Genomic DNA, 21,920 nt, shown 5'->3' with positions numbered 1-21,920 from the left:
ATCAGACATGGGGCAGGAGAGAAAGCAGAACAGGAGTAGCAACAAGGCTGCTTGAGGCTGAACTGTGCGGGTTCATCTACAGAATCCAACAAAAGAGTCACAGCATTAAGACACTGAAAAGCTTTGCCCCATCCTGGGCGCCAGATCAAAGTCAGTTGCAGAGTATTTGTTAGCAGTAAGAGTACACAGAACCATATAACTTTGAAGTTTCAGCCCCTCCTTGCTTTTATCATGGACTGAAGCAAAACAATTAAGCACGTATTAGGCAATTTTTTCCAGCATGTCCAAGATTAATAATCTACTTGTCCATTATTTTTTTTAATTTGAAGGTTACAGCTTAAATGTTCTGTTCAATTCAAACTACCTAAATAATTAGTGTTTTGAAATGCTTAGATGCATACACAGAGCTCCTCAGTTCTTGCTGAGATGGGGTGTGAGAAAAATAATAGAAACATTTTTCAAGTACTTCCTGTTTACTGTAGAACTGTAGTGACTCTTATGCTTTGAAACATCAGAGGCCTACCTACTGTATTTTTAAATCATGTAGAATTTTACCACTATGTCTACGTTTAAAGAGGGGCTATACTAATCATAGAAGCAGTCCCTCTTTTTTAGCATTTGCTTAGTTTGATGGCCTAACAACCAGACCAGTTTCTTACAAGCCAAGACAGCTTTTTCTACAGTGCAACTTATCTGCAATCCACTGTAGAAAGAAATGGCAACACTTTGCCAAATCCCTCTGCCAAGACAAGCACACAAAGCAGTAAATGTTCCTGTTTGCTTTGAGATATGTCACATGTAATGCTGACATCACCACTGCCAGCATACCTACGGTATGGTAGTCTAGTGACTCGTCTCTGCTAGGTATTATGGTATAACTTTTGTTACACAATACCTTTTAACCTTGAAAAGGCTTGCATGGTTTGCCAGACTGACACTCCAGACACTCCTGGACAAGGAAAAGTGTCTGTGTCCAGAAGAACACAGGACCGGAGACAGCAGGAGTGCAAAGGATTATTTGCAGCTCAAACGCTGCAGTCTTTGCCTTCCTCTTCATCATGAAAGAGATCCTGCTGCTTCTGAGGAGGACTGTACTTACAGGTCCACACCTACAGAAGATTCAATTTTTAGTGCGCTAGACATATTCACAGGCCTCAATTCTCAAAAATTGCAAGAATTTTCATTATCTAACCTCATAGGAGTCAACAACTAGCAAAATCTGGCAAATTCTTGAGTTCTCTAAAGGTCAGGACTTAACAGGCACCACTTGACCACCCATTTTTCTTTTAGAACTGATCATGTATGCCTGCTGTTTAGTCTCAAGACTAGCACAGTTTTCTGTCTCGCTCAGAACATTCTGCCTGTATGAAAGATGGCTATCCTATCATTGATTCCATGATTATCCCTCTTTGGTCAAAGGAGAGTCCTTCCGTGTGTTGGGCTAACAACAAACAAAGAAAATTATCTTCTAAAAATGCAATTAAAATATGCAATATAAAAATAAGCTAAGTACATATCAAGTAATACATATTAACAGAATATTACAACAAGAACAATTATAAGACAAATGTCTGTGCATTTTGCTTCGAACAGTTCTGAGAAATAGTATACTTATATTATTTCTGAATAATGGAAATAATCTTCTGAATTACTGCATCCAGGGACTTCTCTCGCGTGTGTCAAAGCAGTACTTAGAACCCTCAGAATTCCTATGCCCAGCAACATGGTTAAGTGATACTAATACAAACCAGTTTCTCAGCTTATTTCTCAAATTTCCAAATAAGTATACAGCAAGTAAGTATCATCTGACATGCTGAGGAGGGTTCAGGATAATTAATTCACTCCCCAAAAATATAGGAAATTAACTAAACTATCTGCCAGCTACTCTAAGTATTCAGATTGATGTACAAATGCACACAATTTCTGCCTACTAAAGTAAGGTCTTAAAAAAAAAAAAAATCCCTCAAAAACTTCCACTTCATCCCTTCAATTCAAGCAGACTTCTTTAACCAGCAGAACAGTACCACCCACAGCAAAATAAGAAAGCAAAAAGTTCCTTCCATTCACAACTGCATTTTGCTTTCAGCTTTTCTTTGCACTCCAGCTCATTTTTAATTGTAGTTATCACAAAAAAAACATGAATATCTGAGTGTGTTGTTTCATCATATAGAACAAAATGCCAAGAAACAAGGATAGATATGTTTGTACAGAAATGACTGAATTTTCATCTTCAAACATGTCACCAAATGATTTTATTTAGAGATAAATGGCAGGATGCACACAGCCCTTAATCTCCTATAATACAGTAAAATTAGCTGTCCTTTACAATATCTCTCATTGTACATTCACTGTAGAAGTATGAAGATCTGAAGAACAGAACTGAAATCAAGGAATTCCAAAAGAGTATAGTATACCTCTCCACAAACACAGTGAAAAGTCAACTTATAAGTAGAAGCAGGAAGATTTAACATTTACTACGTAAAGTTTTCCTTTCCTACTAGAATTAGAAACATATATTTTCAGCTACTTTCACTGCCCAGGAAAACACGCTGAGAAATACATTTGTTCTCAGTACTAACATTAATTCAGAATTTTATACACCAAGGAAGCAGTACTGTGGACATAAATCTTACCAGTAATCTTGAAACTCTGTATTTAGTCCAAAATCCAGCTATTAGAAGGCATGGTTCACATAAACCATAAGAATGTTATTTCAGCAGCTATAGAACACTAAAAGCTAAGTACTTGTTAGAAAGACTATGCAAAGAAAGAAAAAATTAGAGCAACACACCAAAAACTTACAGTCCAGGGCATATTTAAAAGCATCAGAACAAAAGCATTCAGGACTCAGACACCACATGTTCATGTCCAAGTGGGTTTTTAACAGGCTACACATTTTTCTAACAAGAAGATCAATAACAGACCTCAGAATATGCAAGGCTTACAAAAACCTGGGTGCTATCAGAAGTGTCTGTCCTTTAGAAAGAAGGGAGCATAATTTTCTCTTGGGTCAAAAAACAGTATAATCATAACCATTGATAAAAAATGTGCAGCCTAAAGCATACACATATGAGTGGGGATTCAATAGTTCAATTCAAAAATTCTCTGTAGCACCTGCAACAAGACTCATTAAAACTTCACATCTAATAAAACAAATTCAATGCATCAGCATATCGGCAATCAAGAAAAAGGCTGACTTTGAAAATAAACAAAGCATACTCCACCAGTTTGCATGATTTTTTATTTCTGCTCTCTACAGAAACTACAGGAGAAAAACCTGAAGTAGGTGAGATACTTGCAAATGCTGCAGGTAGCAGACAGCATCTAGCCAATAAAGACTAGAACATGAGATTGTTTTATAGATGTCAATGGAAAGACAATTCCACAAGTTTATAAAAATTTTAGACTTGCTTCACTAAGATAAGCAAAGAAGTAATTTTAGAAGAAATGTACAAGTAACATGACCACAAAAACCCCCAAAAACTGCAGAACACATTAAATGAAGTGGTGACTAGGGCATATGTATCGAAGCAGGCAATATATGAAGCAGTGTGAATAAAGTGGTAAAAACATTTAAAAAACCCCAAGCAACTCCCACAGTTTCCCCCCACTCCTGATTAATTCAGCTAAATTACCAGGATACAAAGTAGAGCAGTATACATATTCTGTCCTTGAACAGTGTAACAACTAGAACTCAGCCACAGAAAACTTCTGTGAACAAAATTCCTGAACAAAAATAGGTTTCACTAGATTACAATATAAAATATTGCAAGGCAATGAAATATGTTATTGAAAGCTTATAAACAAACTTGTTTAGAAGTAAAAACATAGAGCCACTCAATTATGTGATTTTCAAAAGCATTTAATTTAAGTATGCCAAATTGTATGACAGTCAGCAAGACTATGTCTGAGTTTTGAGTACAAAGCCTGATCCTTACTGCACTAAATTTAAATACACCACATTTGATATACAACACCAACTCATTGAGCCTTCACTTCACTAATCTTGTCAACACACCACCAGCTCTAAGTACAACCAAGATTTAACAGGTTTCTCACACTGTCAACAGATAGCTAAGCCTGTTCCCAGAAGCATGGTGGATAACCACAAAAACACATTCAGGATGGCTTTCCAAACCAAGTCTGCTGCTTCCCTATTGTTATAGGAAAAAAATCAGAAGAAAACATACTTTTTTTTGGCCTGTAATCTGGTATTCTTTCAAGGATGTTTGCAAGACTGACATTAGAAGGTATCACTAGTCCAAAATCAAAGCAAACAGAAATGCATGAGTATGTAGTTTTCACCACAGCCTGTCAGACAACTTGGCATCCTAAAAGTAATAGTTTCTAAATGTTTCCTGAAACTGCAAAAGGAAAAATTAAATATAGATTGGCAAATAGGCATTATGAAACATTAACATCCTGCACAGAAAGTCCAATGTGTTAAATAAGTTTCAAAATTATGTAAGCAGCTAGGTAGAGAAAAACTACTCTAATTGCAAACTCCTGTTGAATGAGAAATCAGGACTGACTGTCAAGTGTGAACAAAGAACAGGTTCCAACAGAGTGTTGAAAAAACTGTTAGGAGTGCTCTCTGCCTCATTCTCTCCAGAAAAACAGCTGAATTAAATTTGCTCTGTTAGTACCCACATAGACTACCCGTCCAGAAATACGTAAACATTAATTGTGTATTTTCAGAGGTCATACATGCTCATGAGTCTACTGCACTGGTGAAGTTCAGGGTCAATGGTCTACCAAAGCCAAATTACTGAAACATTTCATGTATGCTGCTGAACTTATTTTATTGAGACACTAATAAGTCGCAGCATCACAGAACCATTTTATTTAATAACTGCTTCACCAATAACCAAAACTTTTAAATAAAAATACTTATTGTGGAACCTCTTCTACATCTATGCACCAGCTGCTCCACAACTGCTTCATCATCCTTTTGCTCTCCAGCTGCACTCACACAAAAGTTCTAAATAGCTTGCTCCATTATGCAAAGTGTGTGTAATCTGTTGCTAAAGTAAATGCTCCAGATACCTCCTGTCATCAGTTGCAGACTCCCATGCCTGATAAAACAAGTGCCAGACAAGGAGTCTGCAAGTTTGCAATACACATTTATCCTGATGTAGTGCAAATTTTAGTTTCAACATATTTTTATCTAACACATTTTACCACTATTTACTGTTTAGTTTGTCATCCCCTTAACTTTCCCCAGAAAGAATGAAATAAAAAAAACCTTAACATATACCTTCAACAACTTGGAAATAGGTATATACACACCTGTTTTAGGATATGACAACTACCATTTGAGAACTTTTATGCTGCAGGTTTTACCTAGAGAAGTCTAAAACACCCTCTTAAAAACAACCAGACACCATCCCCTTTGAAATGCCTGTTCACTGACAAATATAACTTCATTCCCTCTAAATATTGCAGAAGTTACCAAAATGTTAAAAGTTACTTACGGTTTTCCCCCAGGAATCCCTGCTAGATTTGGAGGGATTCCAGGTACTCTCATGTGAGGAGGAGGATCAAACCCAACCTGACAACAAAAAGTGAATTCATCTTACACTTGGAATTTCTCATCCATTTCTCAGCAAGTCTCTTTTCTCCACTCCCAAGACACTCTGCATTTAACCAAAAGGTGAATTTTACCCACAGTATCAGACAACTGCATGACCCTCCACTGGGGGGCAAAACCCAGACCTTTTCCCTGAGCATTCTTTTGAAAGAAGCACTCATACAAAAGCAGAAAATAATTTATCATGCACTCACACACTGAGCATTACCCAGCAGTCCGGGTTAGCAGGGAGAGTCCTGTGTTGGCCCTAGAATCAGAGTCCATGTCAGCAACAAGCTATGCCAGTGCTTTTCACTCCTGGGAGAGCTAGCACGTACTCAGGCTGGCACAGTGAGGTGCTGGAAAGTAGCTCTGGGCCCCAGCTAGCATCTCAATGCCTCCACAGCATTCTGTGTGGGCACAGCAGCTGAGAGATCTCTCAGACACATTGTGGGGTGCAAACAAGCTCATCCACAGCTTAAAAAAAAACAACATTCTCTTTACATACTGCAATTTCACTGAATTTTTATATCTTGAGTATGTTTATCAAATAATCCAAGCAGAAAAAGTTGACCAAAAAGTCTTAGTTTTTCTTCTGAACGTTATACTTGAATAAACATTGTTATTGCTTTAAAAGGAGGGTGTAAGCTATTTAAAATTTGAACATTTTCACACAAAAGCCCTGTTTACCAGTTTGAAAAAACTGGTCATAGAAACAGTAATGGGAAGTTGACAAGCATAAATCCAACTTTGCAAATTTACAAGTAGGTAAGTTTATGGCAGCTTTCTGCATAGACAAAACTCATGTTTAGCGAGTCAGGACCCTAGGTTATTCTGTGTGACAGCCACTATAACCACCAGGTTCCATTTACTTACTACACCCACAACTGCAACTATTCTTAACACACCTGATCTCAGAGCTCCAAAATAGGTACTGACCAATTTCTCAGGTTGATTTCCACAAAAAAACCCAAAAAAAACAGGTACAGAGACCCAGATAAAAAAAAAACTTTTACATGCTTCAAGATTAATCTGTTATGTCTATATGGAATACAAACGTGGTTCAGCAACCAAAAAGCAAATGTCCACAGCTATAGTGAAATACTTTGTGTGTACCAAAACTACTTTTTCATTTACAGCAGCACAAAAAAATTTTTTGGCCTTTATTTATCAGTTAAAGCCCTGATGAAGGTGAAGGACAAAGAAAACATCCACTAATACACTGAAATTCTTTGCTTTCAAGGTGCAAATTTGTTTCTTCAGCCACACAGCAAAGTGAAGCATGCAGTGAAGCACGCAGTGAAGCTGTCAAGCCTCTGGCACTGTTATGAGTTGGGAATTCTGCAGTGGTAAATGAAGCATGCGGCTTTTCTCAGTGAACCGCAACTCACAGGACTGAGATTGCATGCAACGTATGGCCTACCATAGGAGATCTTCCATAGGCAACCACAGCAGCTGCAGCAGCAGCAGCACTCATCTGGGGTGACATATTGTGCAGACTGGCATAGGCTGCCCCTGGACTGGTTAACTCTCCATTCATGCCAGCGTGAGGTACCATTCCAAACGGAGCAGGGTACGGTCCTGGTACTGCCAACGGGGTCCGCAAACCTGCAGCTACAGAATCATGAAATTAAGTGGGTTTATTTATGTATTCCTGCATACAGGAAAGAAGCCCCTTTTTCTCCCTCCTAAAACACCTCGCCTTCCCCCCTCACACGCTGTCAAGAAACATTGCCATAATTTGTCAGTACCACCAGCTCTTTTCAGTGTAAATAAGATCTACTGAAGTCTGAACTTGCTGATTACTTCTAGCAATCTCTTCTAGCATTACCTATTTCCATTTCTGTAATATTCCCCTGTTTACATTAATCTCTTCTTTGCCAAATTAAGCAGTAAAGCTGACAGACATGGTTTACACAGCTCATGTCTGAAGCAACTGTGTGTACCAGCCTGAATAGCAAAAGTAAACTTCCCCCGGCATTTGTCAAGCTGTGCACTGCAGCAAATATTAGTAGATTCAGACAAAGACTGTAGAAGAGATTGCATGCAGAGTAAGTACCAGAAACTTCTGAGAAGTCTTTTTATATTGCACTCAGTCTCTGGATTATTTGCAAAAAAAGATAAAGACAAAAGTAAACAAAGAAGACTAAGACACAGAAAGATATTCAAACTCCTGATAATCCAAACATCTGCTTCTCATCAAGCCCTCTCTTGATATCAAGAACAAAGCAATATATTTAGTTAGCAGTCACATGTGTAAAAAAAAGATTAATTCTGAAACCATAAAAAACCATGAGGTAATGCATTTACCAGCTTGGTTAACCAGAGGGTCCATTGTTGGAGGTTTGCCAAGGCCTGGACGGAGTCCTGGAGTTGCACTAGTGCCTGGGGTTGGCACATCACCTCGAGGAGTTGGTGTGCTGGATTTCAGAACAGGCGTGCTGGCTTTTTCATGCTGGTATCATTAAACAAATTAAATGAGTATTATTTTTAATCCAGGCCATATTATACAATTTATCACAACAGCAGCTGGGATGCTGGGCACCTACTACCTAGTCCCTCAGCCAATTTTCATAAATCCACACAATGCTGACAACATTAACTCGTGAGAGAGAAATGTTGACCTTTTTGATTGCTGCCAAAATTAAAATAAGAAACGTAGAAAGTTATTTTCCCTCCTCTACTGACATATAAAAAGGAATGCCTGAGCTAATTTTTTTCTTCAGGAAAACACAGTATGCATTATCAAACCACTTTAGTTTGAAATCATTAATATCTCAATTATAATTTGACACAGAAAATATAACTGCAAAAACCAAAATACCACCAAAATATAGTTGAGAGTATAAAAAAAAAACATGACAGAGAGAATCAGATCAAATTATTAGGGATACTACAAGAAAAAGTCTCCAAGGAATAACAGCCTATTTAGAAGAGCTTAACAAAAAAGTCTGAAGAACTTCTTAGTGATTTTTACATGCCATGGTGGTTTTACATGCCATGTAAAACCACAAGTTATTGCTTCCAAAAAAACCACCAAGCCAATGCTTAAGCAACTCTTGCTCCTTGTAATAAATTTGCAACTAATTTGACAGAAATGTAGGAAATAGAAGAAATCAAAACAAGGCAGAAAATACTGCTGAGGAAGAAAGCTCAATACTACTTTAAAGATCTGGAAAAAACAGTAGGCAATTGCAGCCTCAAATGTTCAATGAGGGGTAATTTGTGCCACAAGTAGTTGCAGAAAAGTGGAGAGTCAGATTTTACAAGAAAGACGACTAGCTGGACCACTAACTGCTACCTACCAGACCCATTTCCTTGGATTTGAGGGAAGTGGAACTTCCTGAAGAAGCTGTAGATGCTGGGCTGCTGGAGGCATCCTTCTTCAGCAGGCGGGCTTTATCGATACCGTTTTCACGGGGTGAATGAGTGGGACTTGCCCTTGGGGAAGAAGGATCCTAGAAACAATGGGAAGGGAAGAACAGCATAGAACTGTGTCATAAACTGGTATACAAACACCACTAAGGAGTCTATGGGAGCAAAAAAAAACAAAAAACCCCCACCAAATTAGAAGAATTTAAACAGTAAGTGCAAATGACAAGATGTTTTGTTATCTTTGTAGAAAAAAAACTGAAATCCCTTCATCAACCTAGAGAAGTACATGAAGTCATATAATAAGCAATCTGTTTTTATTGTACACTACATATAATCATAAATTGTTTTCAAGCACAGAGCTTGCAAAGCATACCTAAGTACAAACTAAAGAAAGTGCAGCAAGAGTAAGGAAGAGTAAGGAGTAAGGAAGAGTAAGAGTAAGAGTAAGACTAAGAGTAAGGAAGACCAACAGAAACTGCAGTAACTTGACACAGTTTTTATCATGTATGTTCTCCATGCTCTGCTAGTTGCAATAAATATTTCAAAAATATCTTACAGGTGATAAAAACCTTGCTTATCTCTACCTTCAGAAGAAGAGGCAGACTCATGCCTTCACAGATTTCACAGAGTATTTTGAGTTGGAAGAGACCCACAAGGATCATTGAGTCCAGCTCTTAAGTGGAATGGCTCATACAGGGATCTTTATACGCCATAATAGCTGCCACATTTTTGCTAAACACCATATGTAATTGCCTTGCCACTTACATCTAGAGAAAAACTGAAATCACCTCTCAGGTGATTATTTTTCTCTGTTCCAGAGGCACTCTCTGCATTTACTTTAACTTGAAATAGCCAGCCCCATGAGTTACAATGCTATCAGAGCTCTGCAGGTTCTCCACGCTCCTCTGGCTCATAAGAATAGCACCAGGGAGAAATCACACCTCACAAAAGGGCTATAAGTCTACTGACTGATTATTAAGCAGTTTCATTGTAAGCCGACCTTCTGAAAGGATTACTAAAATCACTAGTTGGACACCCATTTTGCTACTTGGCTGACATTGTTTGGGCACCTTGGGCTGCTGAGGGCACTTCTCTCCCTACCAGCTTCTCTTCGTTTCACAGACCTGAAGAATCTCACTACCATATTCAGGCTTCCTAAATCTGTGTGCTATAGGAAATAAAAGATGAAGAAAAGGGGGCACCCATCCCTTTACTTTGATGCCATTACCAAATCTCAGCCCTGGAGAAAAAAAAAAGTATCTATAATCCTGTAAAAGTGTCTACAATCTTGTAAAATAACTTCATTCTAGAAAAACAGCATTTATGGCAAATGTCTTTAACACAGGAGATTAAAATACAAGCAATTTTTAAGGTAATTTTTAAAATAACATCCCTACTATGAAATACAACATTAGATAATGTCTTCCTTCCTTTTTCATTCAAAGACAGGAGTTTGAAAACGTCAGCCTTCCACATGCAGCTCACCACAACCCTCTACACTACAGGGCAGCTGTCAAGTGTCAGAATGTTAACTGCAGAAAGAGAAGACCTGGACAAAGCAGCAGAAGAAAAATCTGAGAAGGCAATCAGATAAATCTGAGAGGAAGACATAGTACTAATAAAAATGAGAAGTTGTGAATATTTTAACATATCCACAGAGGATTATTTTTCTTCTAACAACTAAATGTACTTTTCCTTTCACCTTTGGGCAAACGTCAAGACTACAAAAATGAAAAAAGTTACCTCATTGGATACATCTACAACCAAGTTATCGTCACTCTTGTCCCCATCACTGTCCTATTAAAAATAAATAAATTTAGTGTTCATTTAAATTAGTACAATAAGAGCCCAGACAGAAAAACTATACATCTACTCAGACATTTTTTGTTTTTCCTAAATAAAAAACAAACAGCCTGTCATTAAGTTATTAGCAGCAGGGACAATAATTAAAAAAGAAATACAACACCTTATTTCTGCTATAATAGTAAAACCCAAGTAAGGTAGAACTAGTTGAAGAATGGGGATCTCCTCATCAGTCAGCAAGATGGTCCAAAACCCATCCTTCAATACCACCATAAACAGTGTTATCACTTCTCCTAAAAGAGAAAGGTACTCTGTTCATACACTAAACTTGTGTTAATTTGGAGAAAGTACTGTTTGTGCATACCTGGAAAAACACCAAAAAAAGGATGTCAGGAAAATAGAGCTTTTTGCCATGTTTGATGAATCATCTTTCCTAAAGTGATAGTACCATTTTCCCCCTTTTACAGAAAGGCAAGTTTTGAAATCAAAAGTTCTGGGAAGAAAAAACTTTAGAAATGCCAAGGAATTTCAACATTTCTGCCCAAGAAAAGCAAACCGTGGATGTTCCTAAACAGAAATGTTCTACTGCAGCTTGTCAAACTGCATTTTGACTGTTTCACTTAGACTGATGTTCACCTGAGCTGGTCTACTAATGACTGCTGTCACTGTAGTGCCTCCTGGTCCCTTGCTCCAACAGGGTCCAGGATGCCCCAGCAGACACATTCAGACACGGAGGTCTAGTGATTTCCACAGCACCCCAGAGTGTTTCAATCAGAAGGCAAGTCCTGACTCAAAATCAAACAAAGAAATGAAGTGAATGTCAAAACTTTAAATTTTTGTGGGAAGAAGCTTGACATTTCCAATAAAAGTACTTTTAGTTAAAAAGCTTCTACACAAACAAACCAGACATACAAGATTGCTCAACTATCCTCCATCTCTTGCTTTCAAAGTGTCTGAGCTTTCACACATAAAACTAAATACTTTCTCTCACTTCAGGCCACAACCCTTTAAAAAAACAAAACCGAGCCACCCAAAACCAACCAAACAAAAAACCCAAAACCAACCAACCAACCAAAAGAAACACCCACAAAAACTGAACTGAAAAATGCTCCCTAATCAAGAGGTAGTTTCAACCCTTCCCTTCTGTTAACAGCTGAATCTGCCTCCAAGAAATAACATAATAGGGATATTAGGGATCCAACAGCGACAATGGTCATTCTATTTGCAACTCAGGAAGCTATCCAATCAACAGGTGAAAAAAAAAGACTTGGAAGCTTTAGCTCCATTTATCTGCCATCTCCTGAGAAGCATGAAGCACCCAGAGTGCTAGAACAGGTGGGAGAATGTGGGAGAAGGGGCACTGGTTTGCCAGAAATGCCCCTCTGGAGGAGGACAAAAATAGTTGCAAAGCCATGTTTAAGTGAACTCTAGCAACTCAGTCATCTTAAGAAACAGAAACTTCCTGGGACTATCAAAGGCATCTCCAGTAACTTCTACCAATATCAGAAGTCTCCTCACTAATAAATTCATGCAGTGAAACTATATTGGTACTAATATGAAAATTAGTCAAAAGTTAAAAGGGGGAAAAGAATTCACTTTTTATTATTATTCCAAAAGCTACAGGTCCTACAACTCATTTATGTGCCTTTTGACAAAAGCAGTATTTCCTTGTTGCTACAAGGGATAAATCTAAAATGAGCTCAAAATCAGCAGATCTGTATTTGCTTAATTGGTGGGCCTTCCAAAAACACTTATCTTCAAGATTAGAATAAATCTGGAACTTTCCAATATCCTTGGATATTTTTTAACTTGATGCTGCCTTTAGCTGTAAAATCCATGTCAAACAGAGGGCAGAAACATTTAAAATGTGGATTAAAAACTGCTTCTACTGTGCAATAGCATCCTTTACATTTTCTTATGGTAGAAACACAAGAAAAACAAGTAAGTTAAGCTTTTCCTTCCTTTTTTTATATCAAGCATACCTTAAGAATGCTTAATCTCCAAATATTAAAAATGAAAAATGCCAATAGAGTATCAAACCCTTAAAGTTGAGGGAGTAAGATGGGGAAGTTTGCCAAACCCTTCTGTAATCAAAACATTATTATTAGTGGTGGAAATACAACTTGTAAAGCCATTAAGAGCACTAAAATATCTAATAGCTGCTCAAAGACATTATCGAAGTGGAGAGAAATTAAAATTATCCTACCAAATACTGAGAAAATAAAATGGCACCTAATTTTGTCTTGGGTTTCAGTAACCAAGAACTAATTAGTGATCTGAATCACATAAACCAGATAATTTGCCACATTATTGCTGTATTAAAGTGCAGTATGTTCTAATAGATTTGAATTTTGCTTTTCAGTACTCTCTCACACCAGTCCTAGTTTCTTAGGCCGGTTTAAGTACCATCCTGTGTTTTGGCTGAGAATTTAGACTGAAGTCAAAAGCCTGTGTGAACCTTCTGATGCTCACTCACATTGTTGCACTGAAGTGTCTCTTTAAAACCAAGCAACAAGCGAGCTAGTTAAAAATGCAGAACACAAAACTCTGAACTTTCAACATTTCAATTTGCTTTCTGCTGGAATTGCCTTATCAGCCAGAAGTAAAATTCAGTAAGTTGGTACAGCTTGACAGCATATGCAATTTGTAATGGTAATTATAACTCAGCATGGTAATAACTACTTATCATTACAATTTACCAACTCCTCTCAATAACAAAATTCTCCATTTCAAACAAACCTGCAGTTTCTAGAGGAGTCCAGAAAGAATGTCACTCAAACTCTGAGAACTGCCCCAGAGCACAGTGAATCCCAAACAGCTACTCCTATTGAGGACTATTACTTCACAATATCCAAAACTACTGAATCACAACTCTTCCTAAGATTTGGATCTGTGCCTCTCTGGCACATATATTCATGTGCTACTTCATCTATAGGAATGTTACCTTGGTCTTCACAGCTCTTTTACTCCTCATACAAGCACAGTATGTGCAAATAAATTAATCATTTCCTTGACACAGATTTGCTTACATAGTGGCTGGAATCCTTATCATCCACCTTTCTCTTTTTGATGTCATTGGCATATTCAGGGCCATTCCTGCGTTTATCTGTGCTTCGTAGACTGTCGGGGACCAACAGAGAATTACTCTGTAAAGACAAAAACCAAGGTCAATCAAAGATTCCTTTTAGGATTCCTCCATATATTCCTAAAAATTCAAATTGATGTGATACATGTTTTAGAAACGTGATACGTACTTAAGTCTTTTAATTCAATTTAATTCAAAACAAAGTGCTCCAGGCAAACATATACAGCTCGACACATTCTAAGAAGCTTGGCTTTTCATTGTTCAAGTTATCAAAAGTTTAGTTCACTTGTCAGTCACCATCTATTTAGCTAATTAATTCAACTGAATTTATTGTTTAGGAGAAGAAGAAGGCTTGCAGTTTATTCATGAGCAAGTAACAACAATTTAATTATTTTTTTAATGTTCAGATTACATATAATAAAAGGGATTCACTACACAATCCGATTGATCAGTCACTTTTAGAACATCATAAATAGATGAGGCTTTGGTACCTACACCTGCAGGTATGGACAGATAAACAGCAGCTTGCCTTTAATGCCTAAAATAACAAGTATGTGCTGAATAGGGTTATGCAGTAATCAATTGTTAGCTAGAGTTAACTCCAATTTGATTCCTTCAACAAATGGATTGCAAACAAAGATCAAATATTTTTACTTCCAGCATAACATTCACTACTAGTGTGAAATTAAGGCTAAAGTGTTGCTTAATCAGTCTTGATCTGAAAAACCGAGGCCAACACAGGCACACAAAAGACAAAAGCAAAGACTAATCTTTTCCTCAAACTACATGGACTGCTTTCATTCATGCTAAGTTATGCTAAGTACAAACTGTTGACCCAAAGAGCATTTTAGACATTTTTCAGTCACATGACAATTTGATATGCCTGTGATTCCCGATTCCCATCTCCATCTCAGTTCCAGCTAAAGCATTAAAATGTGTTACAATGAGTTCTTTTAAGTGCAGGATTAGCATATGCAAGAGGGCAATTTGTTCACTGATGTGTTAATGCTGTGAACAATACTGAATGGGTTGAGAAAAAAATCTCCTTTCACAAAGACCTGGTAAGCCTAGATCCTAAAAGCCAAGTACATGCTTAGATAAATAAATATAGGCTCACATAAATATATAAGTAAACAGGCGTTTACATCCAGACACGTATCTCTCTCAAGAGAGAAGTCTAATACCAACATGAACTTCGGTGTAAGCCCTCAAAGGACATTTTTAGATCTACCCAAGACACAGATATTTACTTTAATATATCATAAATTTATACAAATAGCCAGTGAACTGTGCACTGAATAGCTTCCCCTTCAAAACCTGAAGACATGAAGATAGTTTTGCTCAGACACAAATGTTTAGCCCCAAGGAGAAGGACAAGGAAACAGGGTACATAAGGCAATCTGAATCCTCTTTTTCCTAATTCAGAAGCTGCACTTTAAAGCCAACTCTAAGCTCTTTTATTCATGACTATTCAAGCTAAACAAATGCCAAAGGGCTTACATAAAGCATATAGGAGGGTCTATTGAAATTCAGTATAAAGAAGCTCAAAATAATGTCTTTACCGAAATGTTTTGTGGCTAAAAGGTGGGCTTGTTGGATCATTGAACTAATTGCCTTGACAAATACATTCGGAATTTAACCCCTTATCTCCTCCCAGATGCACACAAACTCAGGGATTCACTAGTCTGAAAACCATTAAAACTAATTTTCAACATTTTAATGTTAAATCCATCATGCTTGTGGCAGTAGAAGCATCTCAAGAAGCAGCAGAAACACCTTAAGAAGTAAGATGTCAGTTAAAACTTGACCAGAAGGTATTTTCCTCTTAAGGAAGAAAGTCTTTTGGTTAAGAGATACTTTCCTTAATAAAAATAACTAAAAATTTCTATTTTTCTACTGAAGAATTGAGATTAAAATAATTAAAGCAAATGCAGTAAAGAGAAAAAAAGTCAGCTCCTCACTTTAAAAAAAATGTATGAATAGCAGAAAGGTGGCAAAGAGGCAACACTTGAAAAAATTTAGCAAGCTTGCTATTTGGAGTTACAGCTTGCAAAATGTGACAACCTATAGGCATAATTACTATAGCTGATTTTTTTGTCTTTTTAAATTTACTCAACCTAAACAATGCTGACAATATTTTATACTGTTTGTCTTGTAGAATTTCAAAACTGTGAAATATAACATAGGAAATGCCAGTTCCCACTGGGTCCTAAACACCAAACAAAGATTATTAGATTTGTTTTTTCTCCAAAAGACTGGTTTCTCACACTAGCATATAATTACATCACAAGCTTATTCTGCAAAACATATCCTCTATGGTCATACTCACACCACTTTTCTATAACTTACCACATTAATTTAAACCACTGTTCTCTGTGATCAGAGCATCCATGCTAGGAAGCTGCTGTAGAGCAGCTCATTTCTCAGCAGCTACATCAGAAATTGCAAATAAGATTGTGCTCTTTTTATGGCAAAATCTATGAGTAAACTCAAAAATTAAAAAGTTCCTGCTTTGTTTACCACAGAAGTTCAAGAAAGTTCTAACAACTTTGACTAAAACCAGGTAAAAAAAACCAGCTTGCTACTGTAAACTACTACCATAATTCAAACTACCAAATAGGTAAGATTTCATTCAACAATGTGAAAATATGAATATTTTACAATAGTGCAAATAGTAAATCCAGAACACCTGAAGAACAAATTAAATAAATGAAAATACAAGAACTGGTAAAGAGATGATCATATATGCCTTAGGCTATTAATATCTCTTACCTTTGTAATGATAAGGTTCAGAGAACAGTGAGAACATACTAAAAGCCACCTTTCCTCATTTTATCTCTGGTAGACTTTATACTTGCTGTACACCCACTGTCAAACAGGGCCGGCCAGAAGGCAGCAGCAACAGCCTCACAACATTAGAGTTTCCTTATTTTCTCTTTTGAAGAGTGATCGGTTTAGTTCTCCTAACTAGGTCTACAAACAACTGACTTATTTTCAAAAACGGGACAAGAATTCTTAATTTGGTTGTAATTTTTTTAAAATAACTCTGCAGAAATTTTCAGCTGGGATAGCTCTTCAATAATGATTGAGCAAAAAGGGCAATAATGTGTATGTATGTATATATATATATATACACACACACACCCATGCAGTTTATATCCTGAAGAGAAACTGCATAGCATCAAATTTTATTTTGTCTTAATTTCAACAGATTACATACATGACTGAGGATACTCCTTTCATACTTGAGAGTTCAGTTCATTAAGGATTACCAATGCAACATTTACAAATCATGAAGCTCAGATCAGAGGAAGTGGTCAAAATTAGTTCCATGTGTTTTCCTATCAGAATTACCAGACTGTATAAACGCTGTACAACAGGCAACTTGTGATCCGGAAGCAACTCTGCGGCCACCAAAAGTTAAATACTGAAACCACCAGAAGGCAAATGCGAAACAAAAACCTGGTCCTGATGCACAGTAAGAATGTAGGCTCCCTACTAGGAATATAATGCACTTTATTCAAATGCATCTCTTTGACTGCCACATTGCTCCCCACAGGAATCACTTCCCAACCTCAACTGGGCCAGAGGTGCAGGCTGAGAGCACCTCATTTATCCCATTACCCCACTTATGACACAGCACAGACAATTCATACAGAATAGCACATGCAGAACTGACAACTGACTTTATGCTGATCATTACATCAATTAAATAACAGTATTTACATTACATCTGTGCAGATGGTTCAACTGCACTTGGTCCCAATTAAGATGTTCTCTAGTGCTGGGCTCCTTAGTCCTCTCGCTCCCTTTTCCCCAAAGATGTGTGATGGCTTGCTCTGTGCTTGGCCATTCCCTGCCTCGCTGTACATCCCTCAGCCATCACAGCCAGTTACCACAGCTAACAACTTGGGCTTGCCTGCTGTGCTCAGTAGAGCCTCTGTGTTTATTTTATTTAACCACGCATGGGACCTCTGCCCTGCCACTGCACCACACACCAGTGCTATCTACAGATATGCACAAGTGGACAGGAACAGGTACAATTCCTTGCTGAGTAGGCAAAACAGGATCAAGTCTAACAACTACACCCAAAACACCAGTTGCTCCTTGTTAGGACTCACTGACAGGAATAGAGTAGATGCTGGAAGATGGACTTTAATATCCCCCAGACAGGCAAAAGAAGATTGCACTCAAAGCTATTCTGTTCCAGAATTACCAACTTCAATTTGTTCAATATGCTTACTGCAAACACACATGTCAAAAACCCAAAACCTGACTTAGGAAGTCAGTAAGTTTTGTGTCAAATTACTCCTGATGGAAAGCTACTTGACCTCTCCTTTTTTTCAAGTACCACTTTAATTTATATTGAGTTCACAATCAGAAGACATTAACAAAGAATAAGTTGATTTCAGTATTTTCGAGGTATTGTTTGTCAAAATCAAGGTATCCATAAAAACTTTTACCAGACCATCTCAAACCCATTGCCCTTTGTCATCAACCTTATGCTGCCTTCTATCAGCTACAAACTAAACTGCAACTGCTCTAGCAACCCACAGCTCTTATATATCAGCAATCCCTGGAGCCATTCTTTCTTCAAAAAGTCCAAGAAACATACCTGTGGTATGCTGATCAGTACCATAGACTTCCATATAACAACTTTTATGAATTTCTTTCCCCCATTGAAAGAATTAAAACACAAAACAAAACCCAAAAAATTGCACATAATATCTTCAATGAAGTAGCACTCAGTTGTTTATGCCCAACTTCTCCAAGACTGGGAGATGAAGAACAGGATACAGAGCTCAGGGCATAGAATATTTTTCAACTGTAGGAAAAGAGCATTTGCTTTACAAAACAATAGCAATAATTACACTTAACAATGAAGGCAAAAAATATCTGGGAAAATTTATGAATACTTCCTAGGCCTTAGAAAATAAGCTCAGTATTTTTCATGAGGACAAAAGACAACTACCAACTAATGTAAACCCTAAGCACACAATGAAGTAAGATTTCACTGTCTGAAAATTACTACTGTTACAACAGAGTGCATCAAAACATTTGCATTTCTGTGCTGTCCAAACAGGATACTAGACTAGTGGGAGGACAAGCGATAAATGAAAACGTACAATGAGTTTCAAAACTGCTGCAAGCACGTTTCCTAGAGAAAAAAATGTGGATATCAAAGTTCTTTTATATTGGTATCTCCCAAAGCTTTCAGATTCAGTTGCAAAACTTGCTTCCTTTGTCTGGCTTCACTACCTGCAGCCAGAATTTGCCACATTAGAAGGGACACCTGCATTTGCACAATAACACGACCCATTTTGGGACAGTTAAGAGATAAATCAGTCAAAACCCACCAGCCATTACCCATCTAGGCATGTAATTTAAACCTGACAACACAGTTTTAGCATTCATGTAGGAAGTATGCTATTATTACTAACTTATATGTTACTCATTACACAAATGAGTGAGATGTACCAAAAAACTTTTCTTCATTTTACTTTCTGGAACTTGAGCTAATATATACAAGAAAAATGTCACGCTAATTTAGATATAACAAAAGTAGTTAAACTGGTCAAAATAAAAAATTATGAAACCATGTCTGTATATTAATTTATAAATACAAGAATGTCACTCATTTTGGTGTATTTCTACATATACAATACATAAAAGCTCATTACTGCTTATCTAAGGAGACTTTAAAAAATAAATCCACATCTAATTTAAAAACTAATATGCTCCAATCTGTCAGAGTGCACTTTAACCCAAAGATATGTCAGAAAAACCTCAATTTAAAACCCCATAGACAGGCGCTAAATTTTAACTTTTTGAGCTGACATTTCCAGCTTTTAGCTTTTACTGATAGTGCTTGAAGGTCATGCTAAACATACTCGATGGAAATCATACTGTAGAACTGCACAGTAGCAGCAAACATCATGGTGGATATAGGTAACTTACAAACTGCCTGGGGTTTGGTGGCTTGGATGATGAAAGCATCCCTGTCAGGATTTTTAGCAGCACCATTACTTTTAAAATGCTGTTCTGAAAATCAAATTGATTTTATCTTGATGACCCAAATGTAATAAAGTGATTTCAACCACACAAAACAACCAAACAAACCTGTTGCTATCCCTTGTGAACTTGGAACCCATATTCTATTATCCTTAAAACCATATTTTACATTAAAAGAAAATTCCATTAAAAATGTAAGAGAATTAGAGAAGCTTGAAGAGTCCATAATTCCTAGCTGATCATTTTAGTCATAGAGTTGAACTTAACTATCTCTTGAGTTATTCTTTCATTGAAGGTGTCCTTTACTGCTAAGATTTTGATGTAACAATGTATTTAAGCAATTTTAAGTTCAAGTTCACCTGTATTCAGCTACTAAAGTTTAAGTTAGCCATGCAGTATTATCCTGCACTGAGGACAAAAAGAAACTAGAATGACCATAGTGTAGTATCCAAAACTCAGTGTATCCACATGGCAAAATTCCTTTATGATATAAAGACTCAGATTATTTAAAAGTTAATTACTGATAAACCAACATAAAAACACCCTGCTTCAGGTAATAAGCAAGCAATCATCAGTTAGACATATGGATACAGAAGCAACTGCAGCAACAATTTTACATAGTTTAAGTAAAATTTACATCTATAGTAAACTAAGCTAGTGATCCTGCAACTCTCCCACAACCCAAAAGTGAGGTTTAATTTTTGATAGTTTTCCTTCCAGAGGCAAAAACTACTCTCAGCTACAAGATTAAGTCAGAGTCCAAATTCACAATGCTAAGAACCTGACTTGAAATTCAAACCCTCGATCAAGACTACTTAAAATTAAAATTAATTAAACCAAATTGCATGATGGACAGGGCAGGAAGCTGGGACCAGGGAAAGGACATGAAACATATCAAATCAAAACACAGAGCCACCACTAGCTGGGGATTCCCGCAGTCAACTAACAGCACTCAAAGAAGTATGTCCCACACTGAGCAAAAAGCCCTGAATAAGTCAGAGACTTAATAAAAACCCAGCTTAAAATTATTTCTGCAGATACACTGTCATTAATAACATTAAGCAAGCTGAAATGAATGCTTCTTGCTTAGTAATCTAAAACTAAAAGATTGCTGCAAAAGATATGCACATAGTTTCCAGTAAATAATTGTCAAGCAATTATTTACTGGAAATAATTTTTGTATATATTAAATAAGCAGCAATAAAAGTCAGAAATTTAGTACTACACAACTACCTGTCAAATAATTTTTCCTAGTTCTTGTCTTTTGTAATTGAGAAAAGGAATGAAATAGAGCCCAAATTCACCTCTGACATAAACAAACAGAATGAGCTTTGTTACTTGAATTAAGTTGCACATGACCATCTCTAACAGATTAATACAGCAATATCACTTAAAACAAAACAGCATGAAAAGCAGCAAATAGTTCTTTAGAGGGATTTTCAGAGAAGGCCAAATCTATTGCAGCCTCTGTCTACAGGGAAAAAAGTATCACTGTAGGAGTTATACCTGAAGCATAAATTAAGCAGCAGTGACATTAGTATGGCTTCAACATATGCAGTTAAAAAAACCTAGGGCCAAACACCATCATGACACATTTAAAATTCTCACAATTGAATTTCTGACCTGTTCTCCAACTCTAATTCCTGAAAATCCTAGAGACTGAAAATCTCAACTCTGGACTAAAAATGCTGTATTTGCAACGTCCTTTTTTATTTGCAGCTTTGTGCCCCCTTTCTGCCTTCAACAAGCAAACTAAAGTTCAAGTTTCCCTAAAAGCATTCTGCTCAGAAACAAGACTCCTTCGTACAGTCCATCAAACAGATGATCTGGGGTCCCGCATAAACCAAGACATATCTTAACAGAAAACACATACACCTTGTATCATGAAAATAACTAAAAGGAAGACAAAACAGACAAACAGCACATCATCTGATTATCACATTATTGGAAATGGAAACATTAGCAGGAACGTTGGTACTTACTGTGCCTGGCTCTCTGTCTGCTCCCGCAGTAACCAAGAAATGGACAGACATGCCCGTTCAGACACAGAGGCAAGAACAGAAATAAAAAAGGGGG

At 37.0% G+C, this 21,920-nt stretch overlaps 1 protein-coding gene across 3 annotated transcripts in view; it reads right to left on the bottom strand.

Moving 5' to 3' along the window:
• The window catches only part of TLE1 (TLE family member 1, transcriptional corepressor), a 73,650-nt gene that overhangs the window by 9,669 nt on the left and 42,061 nt on the right, over positions 1–21,920 (bottom strand). For all 3 annotated transcript variants that reach the window (XM_054284509.1, XM_054284518.1, XM_054284519.1), the window contains 7 exons: positions 21,827–21,843; positions 13,777–13,893; positions 10,688–10,741; positions 8,875–9,027; positions 7,880–8,024; positions 6,993–7,183; positions 5,475–5,551 (listed from right to left, as the gene is read on the bottom strand). In XM_054284509.1, coding sequence (XP_054140484.1) covers positions 5,475–5,551; positions 6,993–7,183; positions 7,880–8,024; positions 8,875–9,027; positions 10,688–10,741; positions 13,777–13,893; positions 21,827–21,843 — 754 coding nt within the window. The remainder of the gene's footprint in view (positions 1–5,474; positions 5,552–6,992; positions 7,184–7,879; positions 8,025–8,874; positions 9,028–10,687; positions 10,742–13,776; positions 13,894–21,826; positions 21,844–21,920) is intronic.

The sequence above is a fragment of the Melozone crissalis genome, unplaced genomic scaffold, assembly GCF_028551555.1.
Source record: "Melozone crissalis strain CALT ecotype California unplaced genomic scaffold, PUWL_Pcris_2 ptg000005l_1, whole genome shotgun sequence".
In the NCBI taxonomy this organism is placed as follows: domain Eukaryota; kingdom Metazoa; phylum Chordata; class Aves; order Passeriformes; family Passerellidae; genus Melozone; species Melozone crissalis.
This window is presented reverse-complemented; position numbering and strand designations above follow the sequence as displayed.